This window comes from Urocampus carinirostris, chromosome 8 (genome assembly GCF_059441175.1).
Source record: "Urocampus carinirostris isolate Australia breed hairy pipefish chromosome 8, RoL_Ucar_1.0, whole genome shotgun sequence".
Lineage (NCBI taxonomy): Eukaryota > Metazoa > Chordata > Actinopteri > Syngnathiformes > Syngnathidae > Urocampus > Urocampus carinirostris.
Window position 1 is genome coordinate 8530145 of NC_142356.1, and position 17074 is coordinate 8547218.

General features: G+C 39.0%; 1 protein-coding gene across 8 annotated transcripts in view; it reads left to right on the plus strand.

The window, feature by feature from the left end:
* The first annotated feature begins 757 nt into the window (after positions 1-757).
* tmod1 (tropomodulin 1) overlaps positions 758-17074 on the plus strand; it is a 31599-nt gene continuing 15282 nt past the window's right edge. For 4 of the 8 annotated variants that reach the window (XM_088341499.1, XM_088341504.1, XM_088341505.1 and 1 more), the window contains exons 1-3: positions 758-1074; positions 11341-11426; positions 13657-13791. In XM_088341499.1, the coding sequence (XP_088197625.1) occupies positions 13669-13791 (123 nt within the window). In that variant the 5' untranslated portion in view covers positions 758-1074; positions 11341-11426; positions 13657-13668. Of the gene's footprint in view, positions 1075-5994; positions 6085-6573; positions 6647-7154; positions 7176-8923; positions 9005-11340; positions 11427-13656; positions 13792-17074 lie in introns of those variants that run through there. The other 4 variants (XM_088341501.1, XM_088341500.1, XM_088341502.1 and 1 more) reach the window with 4 other exon arrangements.

Consider the following 17074-nt stretch of genomic DNA (forward strand, 5'->3'; position numbering starts at 1 on the left):
TCCTCCATGCATTTTTTCTGCTTGCTGTCTTTTTTTCTTTTTCTTCCTTTTTTCCCCTTTATTCCTTAGTTTCATTTTTCCGAGCTTTTTACTTCTTTTTTGTTTCATTATTTTTTTTTTTTTTCCTCCTGGGGCGGCAGTAGCTCAGGAGGTAGAGCGCTCGTCTTGGGATCAAGGGATCCCAGTTCGAATCCCGCCTCGTCCGTGTTACATGTCGAAGTGTCCTTGGGTAAGACACTGAACACCTAATACCCCCAATAAGCAGGTTAGCGCCTTACATGGCTGCAAGGCCGCTATTGGGAAATGTGGAGCACATTGTAAAGCGCTTTGGGAAGTCATTGACTTGAAAAGCGCTATATAAATGCAGATCATTTCATTTAATTTCTCCTTCATACCTTTTATGTTTTACTTTTTTCTTTGGTTTCTTATTTTCCTAGCTTTCTCTTTCATTTTTTCCTTTTGATTCTAATTCACACCTTTTTTTTCCTTCCCTTTCTTTTTCTTTTTCTCTTTTTCCTTATTTTATTTAGTTTTTTTTTCCCTAGCTCTTTTTTCTTGCTTCATTTTTTTTTTTTTTTTTGCTTTTTTGCCAGATTGCTCTCACCACAGTATTCAGTTTTCTTTGGGTGGGCAGAGTGTGTCCTCGGCACTGCCTCCCCCTGGTAACGCCCCTGCCGCGTAGCGTCATAACCCCAGGAGTGACAGTGCAGCCTGCGTGGGGGTGGGGCGGGGTCTTATGGGATGAGGGTTTCTTTTACAGGAGGAGGTCCTCTCTTCTTTGCCCTTTTGCGGGAGACCACTTTCAGCCTTCCTCCAAACGTCCCCTGACCAACTTTCGGGAGGAAACTTTTTCGAGCGCTGCGATTTCCCGCTATCGCTGCAGGGGTCATGGACGATAGCACCCCGGGGGGGCTCTCATTTCATCCCCGCTTGCTGTAAATCGCCGCCGGGCCGGGATAGCCCGCAGCGTCTCTACACACGCCGCTCCGAGGGAACCATATCTGGGCAAAGTATTCGCTGCCGCCGCTGTTGTCACCCAGCCGGAGCGCCCGGCTATAAATAGCGCCGCTGGAGGTACGTGCACAAAGCAATCTGGCCACTTGGTTTTTATGTGTTTCGCTCTTTTTGACATAATTTCCAGTGGATATGAATGCAATTACCTGTCACTTTTTTGCAATCAGAATTTTGATATAGAGGTTTGTTTGCAACTCGTGACGTCATAAAATCGTTCAGTTATTCATTTCAGGTAGTCTGTGTCAAAAAATTTCTTCTGCATTTTTCTAGTCAATGAAGACCTCCTAAAGCGCTTTAAAATGTGCTTCACACTTTTCCCTTTTACACACTAACTAGGTGTTCAGTGTCTTGCCCAACGACACTGCTGGGAATCGAACCAGCGACCTCTTGATCCACCCCACATGTGAATAGAACTTTAATGCATAACACAATGCCTGAAAGGGAGTGGGACCACGAAAAATGTATTAAATCTCACCTACGGGCGATTTTAGGTTCAGAGCTTGCGGTGTCTGGCTGGTTAATATTTTTTAATTGACTTCAAGTGACTGTGTGAAACATGTAGTGCCTCTGAGTGGTGCAAAAAAACTTTCATTCGGTGAAGTCAAGTCATGTTTATTTGTGACGCCCTTAATCACAAAGATTCTCAAAGGGCTGCACAGATCAAAGACTATTGCAAACCACTGACTAATATGACACCATCCACTGATCTAAAACCTACATGAGAGCAAGGAAAAACTCAAATACCTCTGTCAAGTCATGTTTATTTGTCCATCCTTTAATCACAAAGTGCCTCAAAGGGCTGCAAAGACCACAGATTATTGCAAACCACAGACTATTATTACACCGTCCCCTGATCTAGAACCTACATGAGGTCAAGGAAAAACTCAAAAACCTCAACATGAGGAAAATGAACAAACCTTGAGAAGTCGAGTCCTGTTTATTTGTGACGCCCTTAATCACAAAGAGTCTCAAAGGGCTGCAAAGACCACAGATTATTGCAATCCTCAGACTGTTACACCATCCCCTGATTTAGAACCTACATGTGGGCAAGGGAAAACTCAAAAACCTCAACTTGAAGAAAATGAAGAAACCTGGTGAAGGCACTGCACATGAGGTCATTCTCCTTCCAGGATATCCAGGCTGCAATGGATGTTGCAATAACAAATAATACACAGATATTGTCAACATAAAGTATAGATTATAAAAAAAACATTGGTTTGAATAACATGCTTAAATGCATAAACTGTCACAACCAATGTAAATTTTAATATTCATAGGTTGAGAAGATTGTTTTATTTTCTTTTATGTAGCGGAATCCATAATTAGTCATCGCCCCCATGTTTTTCTGTCATCTTACTGCTACGCTGTGCTCGTTTGGCACTGGTTATCGCTCACTTTAGACAATAAATTAGGATCATTCAATGCTGTTGGAGTGTCACATATGTGTGAACACCACATAACACTTAGTGATTAGCACACCATGCCCAGTTTTATCTTTTATTTCTAAGAGAGTACACACACACACACGTAAAAAAGAAGCATGAAACTTATAAGGCAATGATGCATTCCATTCAATACTTTATAAAACCAGAAGAGGAGTGCGGAGGGAGCAAGAGCGGTACTTGGAATCAAATGGACTGAACCATTTCAAGGCAGTGGAGCATTTCAGGCGCCGCGTGGTTCACATTCCTGTTTGGTTTTACTTTCCTATGTTCTATCCAGCCTTTTTCATTTAAGCCCATCCTGTCCTATATTAAGGAAAAGAGGGTTTTAAACATGCGTTAATTCTTGGGGGTGCTTGAGCACACCCTTAAAACGGGCTTGTTACGCCCGTGGTCCAACCCATTATCTCTTATATACAAAACTTGAACTAAATTTCCTGCAATTTCTTTTGGGTTTATCTTCCCAGCAGGTGCGAGACAAGTTGTACTATACAGGCAACTCATAAAAAAACAAATAGAAAGGAATGTTTTCTTTCTGTTACAAAACTGGGTTACTACAGGTAACATACTGATAATATTACATAGTAACACATTATATAAATAAAACACCAGCTGTGGTAATGAATTCCAATGCCAGCAGGGGCAAAGACAACAAAAAGACAATTTAATCAGAGTATACCAACAATGGTAAAAGCAGTGTCTGAAATAACGTCTGGCCGGACGCCCGGGGCGCACAACTTACAAAATGTCTCCGCTCGGGTGGCTGACGATTTTTTCAAGAAAGGGAAAAAAAAGGTTGTTTTTTTCCAAATCAAACGTTTGCTTTATTCCGATTTTGAAATCTTCGGTTTGGAAATTTCGGAATCTCAGTTCGCATGGCAATTTGCATACTCGGCAGCCAATCCGAAGCCCGCATTGAATACCTTCGTGCTTCCCGAGCATTATAAGCACGCGCATTTGCATATCATTTTCCAAAGTAGATGCACAGAGAACACAAGAAAAATGGAGAAGTGGTTATGAATCAAGGCAGACCTCAGCCCCAGAAGATTCAAAAGAAGCTAACAAAATTGATGACGCTACGAAATGTAAACTTACATTAAAAGCATCGTGGAAAGAGGAGTTCACGTGGCTTGTAGCAGGTGACTCATTGCAAACATTGTATGAATGAAGATGAATAAATCCAAGCACCTACTGATGGCAGATGGAAAACAGCCATGTCATATACATGCAATGAATGTTATAATTAGATTTATAAATTAGTTATAATTCGTTTTAAAGTGTTGTTCTGTTATACATTCTGATGATCAATCCTTAATATTTTGCAACAATGTTTTTTTTGCGATTCGTCGTCTTATTGTGTTTCAAGTTGTGAAAAATAGGGCAGGCAGCTTTTCAGAGTTTTCTGCCCTGGTGTCCGCTAACTTTTTCCCATGACTTTCAGACACTGGTAAAAGATCAGATATAAATTACAGAGCACACTAAGACCCTTGCAGTACATACTGTGACCAGACCAAGGTTTTGTAGAGTAGTTTAAACCTGTTAATTTTTTTGCATCGCTTGAGTTGGCAATTCAGACTGTCCCAGAGTTTCACACCACGTATCCTACAAAAACCTTTTACGTGTTGTTTGAATCCTGGGTAATTCAAATTCTCCATAGCCTCTCAAATGATGAGCCCTTACTTAAATTTCAAACATCTTATGTCAATTTATGGGCAACATTTTGTTCGAAGCTTTAAATAAGGTTATAGCTGTATTATTATTGGACTGTGCCTAACAGTTTTACTGGATTTTGATATGTCTTTCCCCACAATATGTCAGACGACAAAAAAAAAATCCCAATTCCTTTTTCGCGACATCCTCTTCACCGAATGCACATACATGGACTTGTCCTTGCCCGTGTGTGTTTTTTCTGTGTGTGTGAGTGGAAGTAGCACAAGCCCGCCTCTTCAATTGCATCATTTGCATCTCGGATCTTTCAACAAGTTCCGCGAGACGAAACAGTTGTCCGATGGCATGTCCCGTGACCTAAATTCGAGGTCGGTCGCAAAGAACGTACTGGGAGACGGATGACCTTTGCAGTGTGCAAGGTCGGAATCTGCTGCTGGCTTTTGCACGCACTTGAAATAAGAACTCGAATATCAAACCGAAAATTTCCTTAGAATAAAGCAAGGCTGTCGGGCTTGGGCTTGAAAGTGAGGTATATTTTCATGTGTCGGTTATGGAGCCAAATGTAAGGTTTTAGGCAAATAGCCGCTAGGGATTGGACCTTTCGTACCTTAAAGTACAGCATCAAATAGGCTACAAGAGTATTGGCACAATTATTACACTGAAAAAAGACAGCGACCGGGTGATAAAGGTGCTGAATCTGAGTCGGATCAGGACGCTTCTGCCACTCGTTACCGTGGAAACCGGTATCTGTTTCATGTGGAGCAAACCCCGACCTAAAAAAACGACCAGGAGAGGGATGTGCGTTGCCAGCCTGTACTAGCCCAAGACACATCCCAGGAAGTGGTAACCCAACAACCCTGGCGGTCAAGGGATCGCTGAATGTGAACTGACAGGTGTAGACTTGTCTGACTCATGAGTAAAGGATAATATATTGGATTACTCTAATGAAGAAGGTATCTTAAAATCTGAAACAGAGTTCCTGCTTTGTTTTAGCAGACGGCGCACAAAAGGGACTAGCGTTATCACTGTATAGTTCCTCCAAAGAAATTTTGGACTGAGACAATCGTCCATTGCCCAGAAATATATTGTTTTCCCAAGAATAAAATCTCCTTCCTACCCAATAGAGCTGAGGCAACAAAGCCTTCTTTTGTCTCCAGCCAGCTAATCCGATCTTGCATCCTGCACCTTTTGGAGAGAACGTCATTGAGCGTCGCCCCAAAAAATACGCAGAGAGGAGAAAGGGCGAAAAGGGAACGCGCTTTATTGCATTCGGGAGTTCCAGATGTTCAACATTGGCTTTTATATGTTCTTAAATAAAGTTAAGATATGTTGTGAAGGTCGTCCGTCCCTCAACTTATCAGCTTGTGACCTCTTGCAACAATGTCAACCCACGACCTTCACCAGATGCCTACATACTTCCATCCATTACCTGCACCGCTCATCCTCAGTAGGGTCGCGGGGGCGCCGGAGCCCATCCCAGCTATCTTCGGGCAGTAGGCAGGAGACACCCTGAACTGGTTGCCAGCCAATCAAAGGGCACAGACAAGGACAGACAATTCGCTCGCACATTCACACCTAGGGACAATTTGAACCGGCCAATTAACCTGATATGCATGTTTTTGGAATGTGGGAGGAAACCGGAGTGCCCGGAGGAAACCTACGCATGCACGGGGAGAACATGCAAACTCCACACAGGAGGTTTGATCTCACGACCTCAGAACTGTGCCGCACACGCGCTAACCACTGCGCCGCCCTGCTGCCCCTTCATACTTATTTTTAGTTATCATCCACATTCCACAACACACCCGACCAGTTTTTGCCATGCATCACAATACACGACAAAAGTTTTTAAGTTTGTGTGGCTTGCACATGTTTGATAAGGATACAACCTCTGTGCTAGTTAGTTAGGCAGGGCTTGAAATTGGGACCCATTCTCACTACCTAGGCTTCCGATGCTCAGGTAACTTTTTAACCATCCTCTGTATTGGGTGATAATAATAATAATAATAATTTCCTTTGTATTGCGAATGATATGCAACCACAAATACTTAAGTTTCGGCAGCGTTTTGAAGACTAGATTCAAGGGAGAGTTGAGGGCAATTAACAAAAGGGTTTTTTGATGAAAAATGATCTGTTGTCATTGGATTCCAGCGTTTTACCTGCAATATCGTAGCCGGACAATGCCTTTACTGTATAGTATATCAGAGTAGTGAAGCTCATTTGAGAAAAAATCTTAAGTACTTAAGTACTATTAAAAAATACATTCAGATCCCAGTGCACCTTTAGTCCTTGAATGCATGACTTTAACCCAGAACATGATGTGACTGTTCAGAAGGTGGTTTCCTCTAAAATAACATATCTTATAAGAAAATGTATTTCCATTGCGTCCAAGGTAATTTACAAATTAAGGCAAATTTTAGTTGAGAAACGGAATTGTAGTAACGAAACTTCCGACTGTGTCTTTGGTCTTTGAACGCACCGCCAGTCCCGCGCAGAATGCGTGAAGATGGCGTTTTTCTCAGGTGGGAATTGCCGCTTTCAGAATAACTTTTATTTGATAAGAAAGGGAATTTTTATTGAGTCTAAGATAGTGTGTAAATAACTATTACCTAAATTTTTTTGTGAAACTGCTATGAAGGTTTAAAACTTCGACTGTACGGTCTTTTTTTTTTTTTTTTAACATGGCGACCCACTTCCCGTTGAAAATTTTCGCTACCAAAATTATTTTATTTGATAAAACACCACTAATGGTTCAAAGCTTAAAATATAATTGTATTACGATCCTGAGTTTGTGGTGAGGGCTTAAAATTACGTGTGTTGTACGTGACGTCACACCTTTTAAGAACTGTAAAATGGCCTAGTTCTGGGTAAGAATGGCCACTACAAAAAAGTTTTATTGGACAGATAAATGCATCACTAATGTGTCATGGGTGATGTATATCCGTACTAAGGTACATACTTCGTGTTTTAAGGGCTTTAAAAAAACAAATTAAAGTGGTATCTCTTCAAATGAAATAGGGTCTGGGAATAGCTTTGTAACCTGAAACATTTGTAAGTAGAGGCGCCTCTTAAATGTACATGCACCAATCCGTTCCAAGCCCCTCAGAGTATATACGTTTCTTAATAAATCATAAAAGAGCACAAACAAATACATGTTAAAATTCGATTAGATAGATACTTTATTCATCCCCGTAGGGAAATTCACACTTCCAGCAGTATTCTTGTGTTGAAAAATAAAATAATAAAAGATATAGAATACAAAAATACCCAATATAACGTTTTGCTATAGAGTATTTAAATAGTGCCACGGAAAATACACACTGTAATAAAAATAGGGTAATATGCAAATGTCGGGGTGGGGTTTAATGTGGGCTTTTACTCCAATTAATGCACAAAGATTAATGCACAATAATAAAAAAAACAAGCACATTATGTAAATAAACAAAGAATAAAATACATAATAAAAATGTTCAATTACCTTTTTAACTGGCCTCTTTGTTTACTGATTCTCAGCAGTGTTTTTGCCTGGCGTTTCTGGAAAAACTGATCAAATGACGTCTGCTTTTGCTGGCTTTTGACAATCCTTTTGTCATCATAATAGCCTGACCCGTTAACCCTTTTCTTGGTGATTGCTTTCCACGTATGAATTTCTCTGAAACATCTTTAATACAGGCTGTCGAAATGATGGCTGTGTCCTCCTTGTCGACAAAAATGCTTCCCTTTTTCATACCTTTCTATAATTTCTTGCTTTGTTTCAATGGCCAGACAGTCTCTTTTTCTTCTCCTTTTCCACTTCTCTTGGTGCCTTTCGTGGGGTCCATTACGAATGCTAGCTCTTTGTAGTGGTACCATAGACTTTTTACAAAGCTGAAAGGAGAAACGAATAGCATGCTGGATTCACGCTTATTTTCAGGTTGTCAGATAGAACTCTGGGAGCGGCAAATAGCACATATCGATTTTTGACTTTGTATACGCCTTTCTAACTATAGGCAAATATTTACCCCTTCATGTACTTCATAACCTGAAACTTTTGTATGTAGAGACATCCGTAAGTAGAGGCACCACTGTATTTAGCATAGTCACTGTTTCTCATTCGTTGTGGTGATGCTTTACGTGACGCCGGACCCTTTTAAAGCCCTATTTATTATGAAAATGACGTCTTATGCCCGAAGACACTGAGCAGGATTCGTCAGCCCAACAGTTTTACAATTCCTGCTTGTCAGCTTTGTTTTTTCTTTCTGATTTATGAGCTGCCAAATGATTTTTTTGGCTACTCTTGAGAGATTTTTACAGGCAGGAGTCTCCTAGCTGATAAACATTGTGTGTTTTATGAAATCTTTTGTACTCTGCAACAACATGACCATGCTTAAGTGGTACTGATTGTTAACTGCTACCAAAATATAAAAATAAAACGACAAAAGAAAGACTGGCGGTCCACAAGTTAGCATTCCTATGTTTCTTATATGGACAAAAATGGTTTGAAAAGCAACAGGCCCTGTTCTGTTAGTTATCTGCAGAACAGGTCTGATTCTTTGGATTTGGACCCACTTTCAAATAGAAATAATTCACTGCAGCCTTCTTTCCAGCATGTTTATTTTTCTAACCTAATTCGAGGGATTTATGAGGATGCTCGTCGGAGTTATTTTTACTCGCGTTATCTTGAGCTCCGACAGTTGGTGCTTCATCTATTGTGGCTTCTTGTAAGCCGCCACCCACTTACTCGAGATGACTTCATAGAAAACTGGATCAAAATCTATTGCATGTTGAATGCCGAGACGAGGAAGTTACTCTATCCAGGGTTCCCGCAGGTCCTTGAAAAGTCTTACAAGGCATTGAATTCATTACAGACGCTGTCCTACTTACGATCATTGAATTTGTTGGTAAGTTGAATCAGTGCTATATTTTGTACGGAATGTATGTTTAAGGCTTCTATATGTAACCGCGGTGTAGCCGTCCGACCAAGGATCCCCATTCAGGCTACACTGGATGAGGCTTTTTTTTCAGTTACGTTAGCAGCGCGCTGGAGACTGCAATGAGCGACACAACATACACACACCATGTGGTTAGCACCTCCGCTGGGAAATTAGCATTTCAGTCGAGTACAACGTACGGCAAAACTAACATAAATGGCGACAGAAACGAAACGAAAATAAATCCAAACAGCTTGACAACACCGATTACATTACTGTGTAGGTTGCAAGATTTGTCAGTTGTGGTTTTAATGTTGTCAATTCACTTTTTGCGGAGCACCAAAAGATCATGGCTTACCGCTAGCAGTGCGCTGACGACTACTAACCATATCTGCTTTCCGGTCATAAAATCAGAGGCTAAACTAAACCGTACCCCATACCAGCAGGTGGCAGTGTTGGACTCGTCATTGCAGGACACTTATACACAAACTATACAAAAAAATTTCAGCAGGAATTTCAACAAAACAATAGTTATCATTACACCCGTTACATATAAGTAACCTGTATTGTTTTGAAACCGATTAATAATCATTTAATAAAATAATATGCTCTTGAATGTTACAAAGCAGGCTGAATGATAAAGCATAGTACTGAAAACCAAAGCTACATATTAGACGTTGACGTTCTGTGGTTTGTGCAGCCCTTTGAGACTCCTTGTGATTAAGGGCATCACAAATAAACATGACTTGACTTGATAAATAAAGTTAAGTTAAACTTACTTTTGGAAGATGGGCTTCAAGAGGTCCTTCATGGTAAAAAGTGGACGAAGAAAAGCGATCCAATCATTTTCTCAACCGCATCAAGCTTTCTTATTCCACTTTAATTTCAAATGAAACGGCTTGCCTCTTCTTTGCCCCAACTATATTGAATGGATGCACGAGAGATTAATCAATATAAAAGTCAAAGTTCTTAGTGCGAGTGAGATCATATACAGTATGTCTACACACAAACTAGGAAGTAGAAGCCGAATTTCTTCGAGGCGGATGCTGGGTGACCTCTAACAGCGCCACGCGGTGGAAAGAAGCACTACAGCACTGTCTTCTACTCTGGGGAAAAAGGTGCACACAATACAAAATCCAACTTGTCCGTATATTTTTTGACATCCCGAATAAAATGATCGTCTCGACCGTTTTGTGTAGGTCAAATGGTCGTCGGTAGGGGAGCGTCTGTATTCCAAAAATAAGGCCTGAATTGGCATTAAAATGTCTTAAATCCAATTTTGGAACATTTTAAAAATATGATTTCTGTTTGTTTGAAATAAAATTATTTAACATTTATAAATTGTGGATTATGAATTATTTTCTTTTTTGTACTTCACCAATTTCGGGGCAACTATCAAAACGGTGATGTGGTTTCAGTCAGGCATTTCAGAGCAGACGCATGTCTGACCCACAATACACATAGCAACTTTGGACAGACATTGGACCTTGGACCATGGGAAGGTGAACATTTCATGAGAAGTGTCTGTCCGAACGTTTTTTCGCAATGGCTAAGAGCTGTGCCAGGTAATGTGTACGTGGTGAGAAATATTCATGTTTTTTTGTCAACTTGGTCTTAAATTGAATTTCCAAAGTCATTAAAGTTTAAAGTCTTGAATTGAACTTGCCTTAAACTGTATGAACTCAGTTTATCGGTGCTGGATGTTGTGCATATAACATATTTAACAATAAAGATATTTTTTTCTTTTTAGTTTATCTCTCTCACAGTGGACATGCACCTATGATAATAAATTAATATAAATAAACACATTTCAGACCCCTCCATGATTTCTAAGTGGGAGAAATGGCAAACTAGCAGGGTGTTGAAATAGTTATTTGCTTCACTGTGACATTCAGTTGTAGAGCTCTTGTATAATGTTTAAAAGTATCATAATTTAACATCATGAACACACCCATGATGCTTTGTACTTTCTACAATTAGTGATGTGGTGCTCATAACACCTTGTCGTTACCGTTCGTACTGATGAAGTATTGATTGATAAATTTAAAAAGTTAAGCCCAATTTTGGGGGGGGGGACATGTTCACTGTGATTTTACGTGTATTTTTTTTTTTTTTTCCAAAACACCCAGAATTTTTTTTTTCCTCTCAATAAAGTTTTCAGTTATCGCCTTGCAAATGTAGGATTTAATAGATGATCGGCATTGCGAAGCAAACAACACTTATCGTGCATCCAGTCTTAAAATCATGGCGGAATATAAAACGACCTAATGTTAAAATATAAATCCCAACTCTTCTTTGTTTTATAGATTTGATTCTTCCGGCTTCGCTCCGGATGCGGAGTTTTACCAGCTGCTCAGTTGACGTATTGTTTTCATTGAAAGGCCTATAAAAGGTAAGAGAAAGGTCCCCTTCATTACGTTATAATCTAGCCAACTAATATCTAACATATCCTGTGTAGTTCTGCCTTTCATGTTTTGTTCAGTTAGTGTCACTGCATTTCATTTCAGGGTATCCTAGTCATGAGACTAAAGTTGTTGTTCTGTCCATGTGTAAGAAAATATCTTTTGTTGTCCCTCTTATGTTTTGTCCTGTTTCAATTATTTGGTATTCCGACTTATTCTGTGTTTTTCACGTTTTGTTCAGCTAGAGCTAGTCAGCGTTCCAACACCACGTTGAGAGTATATGTCCTATATCGTCTCTTCCTTGTTTTGTTCAGTTAGATGTAGTCAGTGTTTCAACATTATATAGCAGCGATGTGTAGTCCAGCTTCTATTACAGTAGCTATCTTTTGAGGATTAAATTACTTATTTTATTTGAGAAAGCAGATAAAATGTCTTGAAATGATAAAAAATAGAATACATAAGAAAATAATTTCTGCTAAGATTACGAAGAAAAATGTTTCAAATCTTTACAGCGAGTTATTGTTCTAACACACCCTGTGTTCTCTTACTCTCATGTTTTGTTCAATTAGTTAGTGTTCCAACTTTATATTTCCTGATCTTGTCGTCATTGCAGTCTTGTTGTTCTGTCCACATTTGGGAATGTTTTTGTTTTTTTCGTATTGGCCCTTTTATGTTTTCTTCTGTTAGAGCTACTTTGTGTTCCAACATATGTCCTGCATCTTCTTATTTTCGTGTTTTGATCAGTTACTGCTAGTTTCTGTCCCACCATATCCTGCCTCCTACTTTCATGTTTTGTTCAATTACAGATAGTTTTTGTTCTAACATATCTTGGCTCTTTTCATTTTTTGTTCAGTTAGAGCTAGTTTGTATTTGTCTTTATTTTTAATTGAGAGCCAGATAATGTTTTGTAATAATAATAATATGATACAATCGTTTCGACTAAAATTACCCAAAAAATGTTTTAAAATCTTTGGAGCTATTTGGGCTTCCAGCATACCATGTGTTCTCTTTCTTTCATGTTTCATTCAACTTTGTTTTCTGATCTCATCGTCGTTGCAGTCTTGTCGTTCTGTCTCCATTCGGGAATGTTTCTTTTATCTTCTATTTTTTGTTCTGTTAGTTAGTTTGTGTTCCAGCGTATGTCCTTTATCTTCTTACTTTCATTTTTTTGATTAGTTACTTCTCCTTTCTGCTCCAACATATCCTGTGTTCTTATTTTTTTATTCATTTAGGGCTAGTTTGTGTGATCAGGAATGTCTGTTGTCTGTTGGAGTAGCATACATGTCTCTATTGGATTATTTTTCTTACTTTTTGGGAGTAACCAATAACAATTTCTTTAAATAATATGGAGAGATTTTGTACAAGGGTATAAAAAAATGTTTGAAATTTGTAACAATAATAAAAATAAAGACCTTTGGCAAGATAGAGAACTTTGCTTATTTTAACTATACATCTTTTTCTTGGAAAGGAAAAACAATCAACATAAAACATCTGAAAAGAAAGATGTGGACTTGATCTTAAACTCTTAAAATGAGAAAAAAAAACATTAGAATTGTCTTTATTGTCATTGATATCAACATTGTATGCAACAAGATTAGACATGACACTCCAGGGTAACACATGTACTATAAAGAATTCCAAGAGATAAGACTGAATAGGAGTAGGGATAGAATAAATAGACAAAATAATTAACTACAACATAGTGCTTAGAAAAAACGCCTGAGTCAAAATAATAATGCAATAAAGAAGAATAGTGCATTTTGACAATAGTGTAATGAAAATAACAATGATGACATTTGGCAGTAGCAATGTGTTGGTCCTAGTTTTGAAGGAATGTGGGGAAAAAGGTGGAATCCGGGGTAGGAATTGTTTTTATGTTGCTGGCTCTGCTACAGTATCACAAGCTTGCAATGTTTTTTTAGAGTGGGCAGGGAGCAGCGGATGATCTTTTGGGCTGTGTTCCTTACTCTCTGTATGTTTTTCCTGTTTGCTGCCCTGCTTTCATTATTCCATGATGCCGTGGCTTTGCGTAGTTGTTTTTGCAGTGTACATCAACAAAACTCTGTTTTCCTTTTCCTCCACTTGTTGCCAGGCGGATTTTGTGACTTTCTGCAAATCCCAAATGAAAACATGGCTGCCAAACGTCACAACAAATTAGCAGTTGAATCAAACCCGAAAAAATGTCCCGGGTTGCTTTGACATTCGGCCTCTTTTGTTTAGGTGTGCGCCATCATGTCGGTGCTGCGGAAGGAGATGGACAAGTACCGAGACATCGACGAGGACGAGCTGCTCATGAAGCTCTCCGAGGAGGAGCTGCAGAGACTCGAAGACGAGCTGGAGGAGCTCGACCCTGACGTGAGTGCAAAATGAAAAAAGAATGCTATGTGCTTTCATTTGTATACACAAAGAAATCTTAAAGGGACAGCGTGTCAAGTGTAGGGTGGTTCAGTGAATGTTGTGTGTGCTATATGAATGCAGACCATTAACCATTTTACCATTTACTTGCTAATGCCATCTTCTGGCTAAAATCATCATTGCAGCCTTTATCATTACCTTTTGTTGCATCTGCAAGTATGGTGACTTTCTTATAAACTTTTGTTTTTTCATCTTTTAGGGGTTGCACTGTATTTGAAACGGTCCTATTCTTACTTTCACCATTTTCGTCCTAGATTAAAAGAAAATCGTGAGCATGCGCGTGAAATCTCCTTACCTCCAAGGTATTGCGCTCCGTGGCCGGAACAGCGGGGATAAAAGTAAGATGCAAGCAGATAGGCGGGGTGGGGAAAAAAAGGCTCTTTGAACTCAGTTGGACATTGTTAACATACTTAAAAGAGAATCTACATCTACTTTCAACTTTTAAAGGACACCTCAAACTAAGCACCCCAATTTTCAGTAAGGTGAAAAACCTTCAAAGACATAAAATCTGATTTTTTTCAAAACATTTCTGAATTGACAACTTAACGTCGGTTGATAAAAGAAGTTGTATCTACACGATGTCACTCGTCACTGAAATACACCATACAACATAACATTGGAAAGCTTAAACTCTTTAAAGATATTCAAAATACCAATCTAAAACGAGACTAAACGTGCACAAAGCCAATCGTGATTCACTTTTATGCACCACAATTCCGTGCAAGGGTGCACAATCATAGATTGAATTCTGGAAATAGAAGTCAAACATTTATAACTCTTCACAATGTTTAAAAACATTTGTCATGTTCTGTGTTTGGTCCCACAGCAATCTTGTTCATTGTTTTGCAGTCATTGCACTCTAGGTGTATTTATATAATTGAGATGACATATCTCACTTAGTCTTCTCTTTATGTTTTGTTCAGATAGATGTATTTGTTCGTTTCTTTTCATGTTTTGTTCAGTTAGTGTTCCGGCATTGTATTGCATTGTCTTGTCGTTGTAGCACGCTAATCGTTGTTCTGTCCACATGTGACTTCACATCTTGCGTTGTCTTACTTTCATGTTTTGTTTGATTAGTTTTCCGACATACCGTGCATTGTCTTATTTTTATTTTTTGTTCAGTTAGAGCTAGTTACTTTTGCAAAATTATGTTCCACAGTCTTGCGGTCTTCCTTTTATGTTTTTTTCAGTTAGTGTCCCGACATATCCTGCGTTGTCTTGTTTTTGTTATGTTGGTGTTCCAGCATTATATTTTATGGTCTCGTTGTCTTGGTACTTTTGTGGTGGTTCTGTCCAAGTGTTGGAAGGGTTTTAATGTCTTCTTTTTATGTTTTGCCATACTAGAAATTGGGGTCTTCCTTTCATATTTTGTCCAGTTAGACGGTTTGTGTTCCAATATTATGTTCCATATTCCTGCTGTCTTCCTTTCCTTTGTCTTCATTGTTCTTGCCACGTGTGAGTACATGTCCTGTGTCATCCTCCTTTCATGTTTTTGTTCAGTTAGAGCCAGTTAGTGTTTCAGCATTATGTTTCACTGTGTTGTTGTCGTGTTACTCTAGTTTTTGTTCTGATTACAGAGGGTGGTAGTGTTTCTTGAGTCTTATTCCATGTTTTGTTCAGTTAGAACTGGTATGTTTTGGAATATTTTATAGTCTGATCTACGCTTGAGCATGTCGCCTGCATCCCCTTCTTTTAAGTGTCGCTCAGTTAGTACCATTGGTACTCCATCATATCCCATCTTAGTGCCTTTCATGTTTTGTTCAGAGCAAACTAGCTGTGTTCTAAAATACCTTATGTACTTTTCCTTTGTTTTGTTCAGGCAAAACGAGTTCATCCCACAATATTCAGCATCTCTTCTCAGTTAGAATCAGTTGCTATTTTACCTTGTTGTTGTTGTGCGTCTTATTTTTTTTCATGTTTTCTTCTTTTATATTTAGTAAATGTTTGCATAGCAAGGGTGTGTAGTGAAGCCTGTGTTTGCGTAGCTTTTATGTATTTAAATTCTGAAAATTCTAATAAGCTTTGTTGTGTATATGTACAGTATCTGATCCTGATTCCTTTTCTGAAAAGAAATCCTTCTCTCAAATCTTATTTTGTGTCTACATTTATAGGATCTCCTTATCTGGCCATGTCAGATGATTACATCATAACGTTGAAGTAGGCGGGAAGTGAATTTTGACAAGTTAATGGTTGGTTTAAATAACAACCAAGTGTCAAGTGGGTCGTAACTCAACAGCTTCACTTTTACCGGGAAGACTTAGAACAAACTGGCGTACCTTTTTGACTTTCCAACAGTAGCGGCCAGTGAGTGCTTCACAGATGAGGTACAAGGTTGAAGTGAAAGCGGAGAAGGAAGTCGTGGTCAGATGGGAGCCCTGGTAAAAATAACACTGTGGCCCCGCATGCTGCCATGATGTAACGGGAGCCGTGTAATGGATGTCTCGGCTAAGTTCTGCTATTTAACGTAGCGATTTATTCAGGAGGGGAAAAAAGATGTGGTTGATGATTTTTTTTTGCCCCATGTTCTTTTGAGAAAGCGCAGAACAAAGCTTGTGAAGAACCAGATCCAGCGCAGTGCTGAGAGCCAAGATAAGATACGGAGCTATAAGCAGAGCTTGATTTTTAACAGCCCTTTAACTTAAAAATAACACAAGCAGAGGCAAAGCTGTGGGAAATTTCTCTGTCCACTCCACTGTAATGGAATACGGCCTTCCCAGAAATACTTGTCATTATTTGACTGGCAATGTCGTTAATCTTTTCACTACATTCCTATGATACTTTAAATCTTATCATATTTGTGCTCTTTTGTTTAAAGGGGTCAGTGTGTATTGTATTGTAAACCCCAGTGGTGGAAAAATACATCATTTTTTAATTAATTAAGCAAAAAAAAAACACCTGAGTGGCGTGAGAAGGAAACTGTGGAAAATAGTTGAAGATTTACTAACTCATAATCATGATTTTGTTTTAACGTCACTCATGTGAGACACTTGGTTTCAGGCTATGGCTCCTCGCTCCATTGTTGCTAACTACAACACAGCACCCCGAGGCCATCCTGTTAATCTGTTAATTAACAACAAAAAGATACTGCTGGAAGTGTGAATTGTCCCTAAGGGGATTAATTAAGTATCCAGACATCTATCCATCTTTCTAGACATCTTTCTATCTAGACATCTATCTATCTATCTATCTAGACATCTCGACATCCATCTATCTATCTAGACAT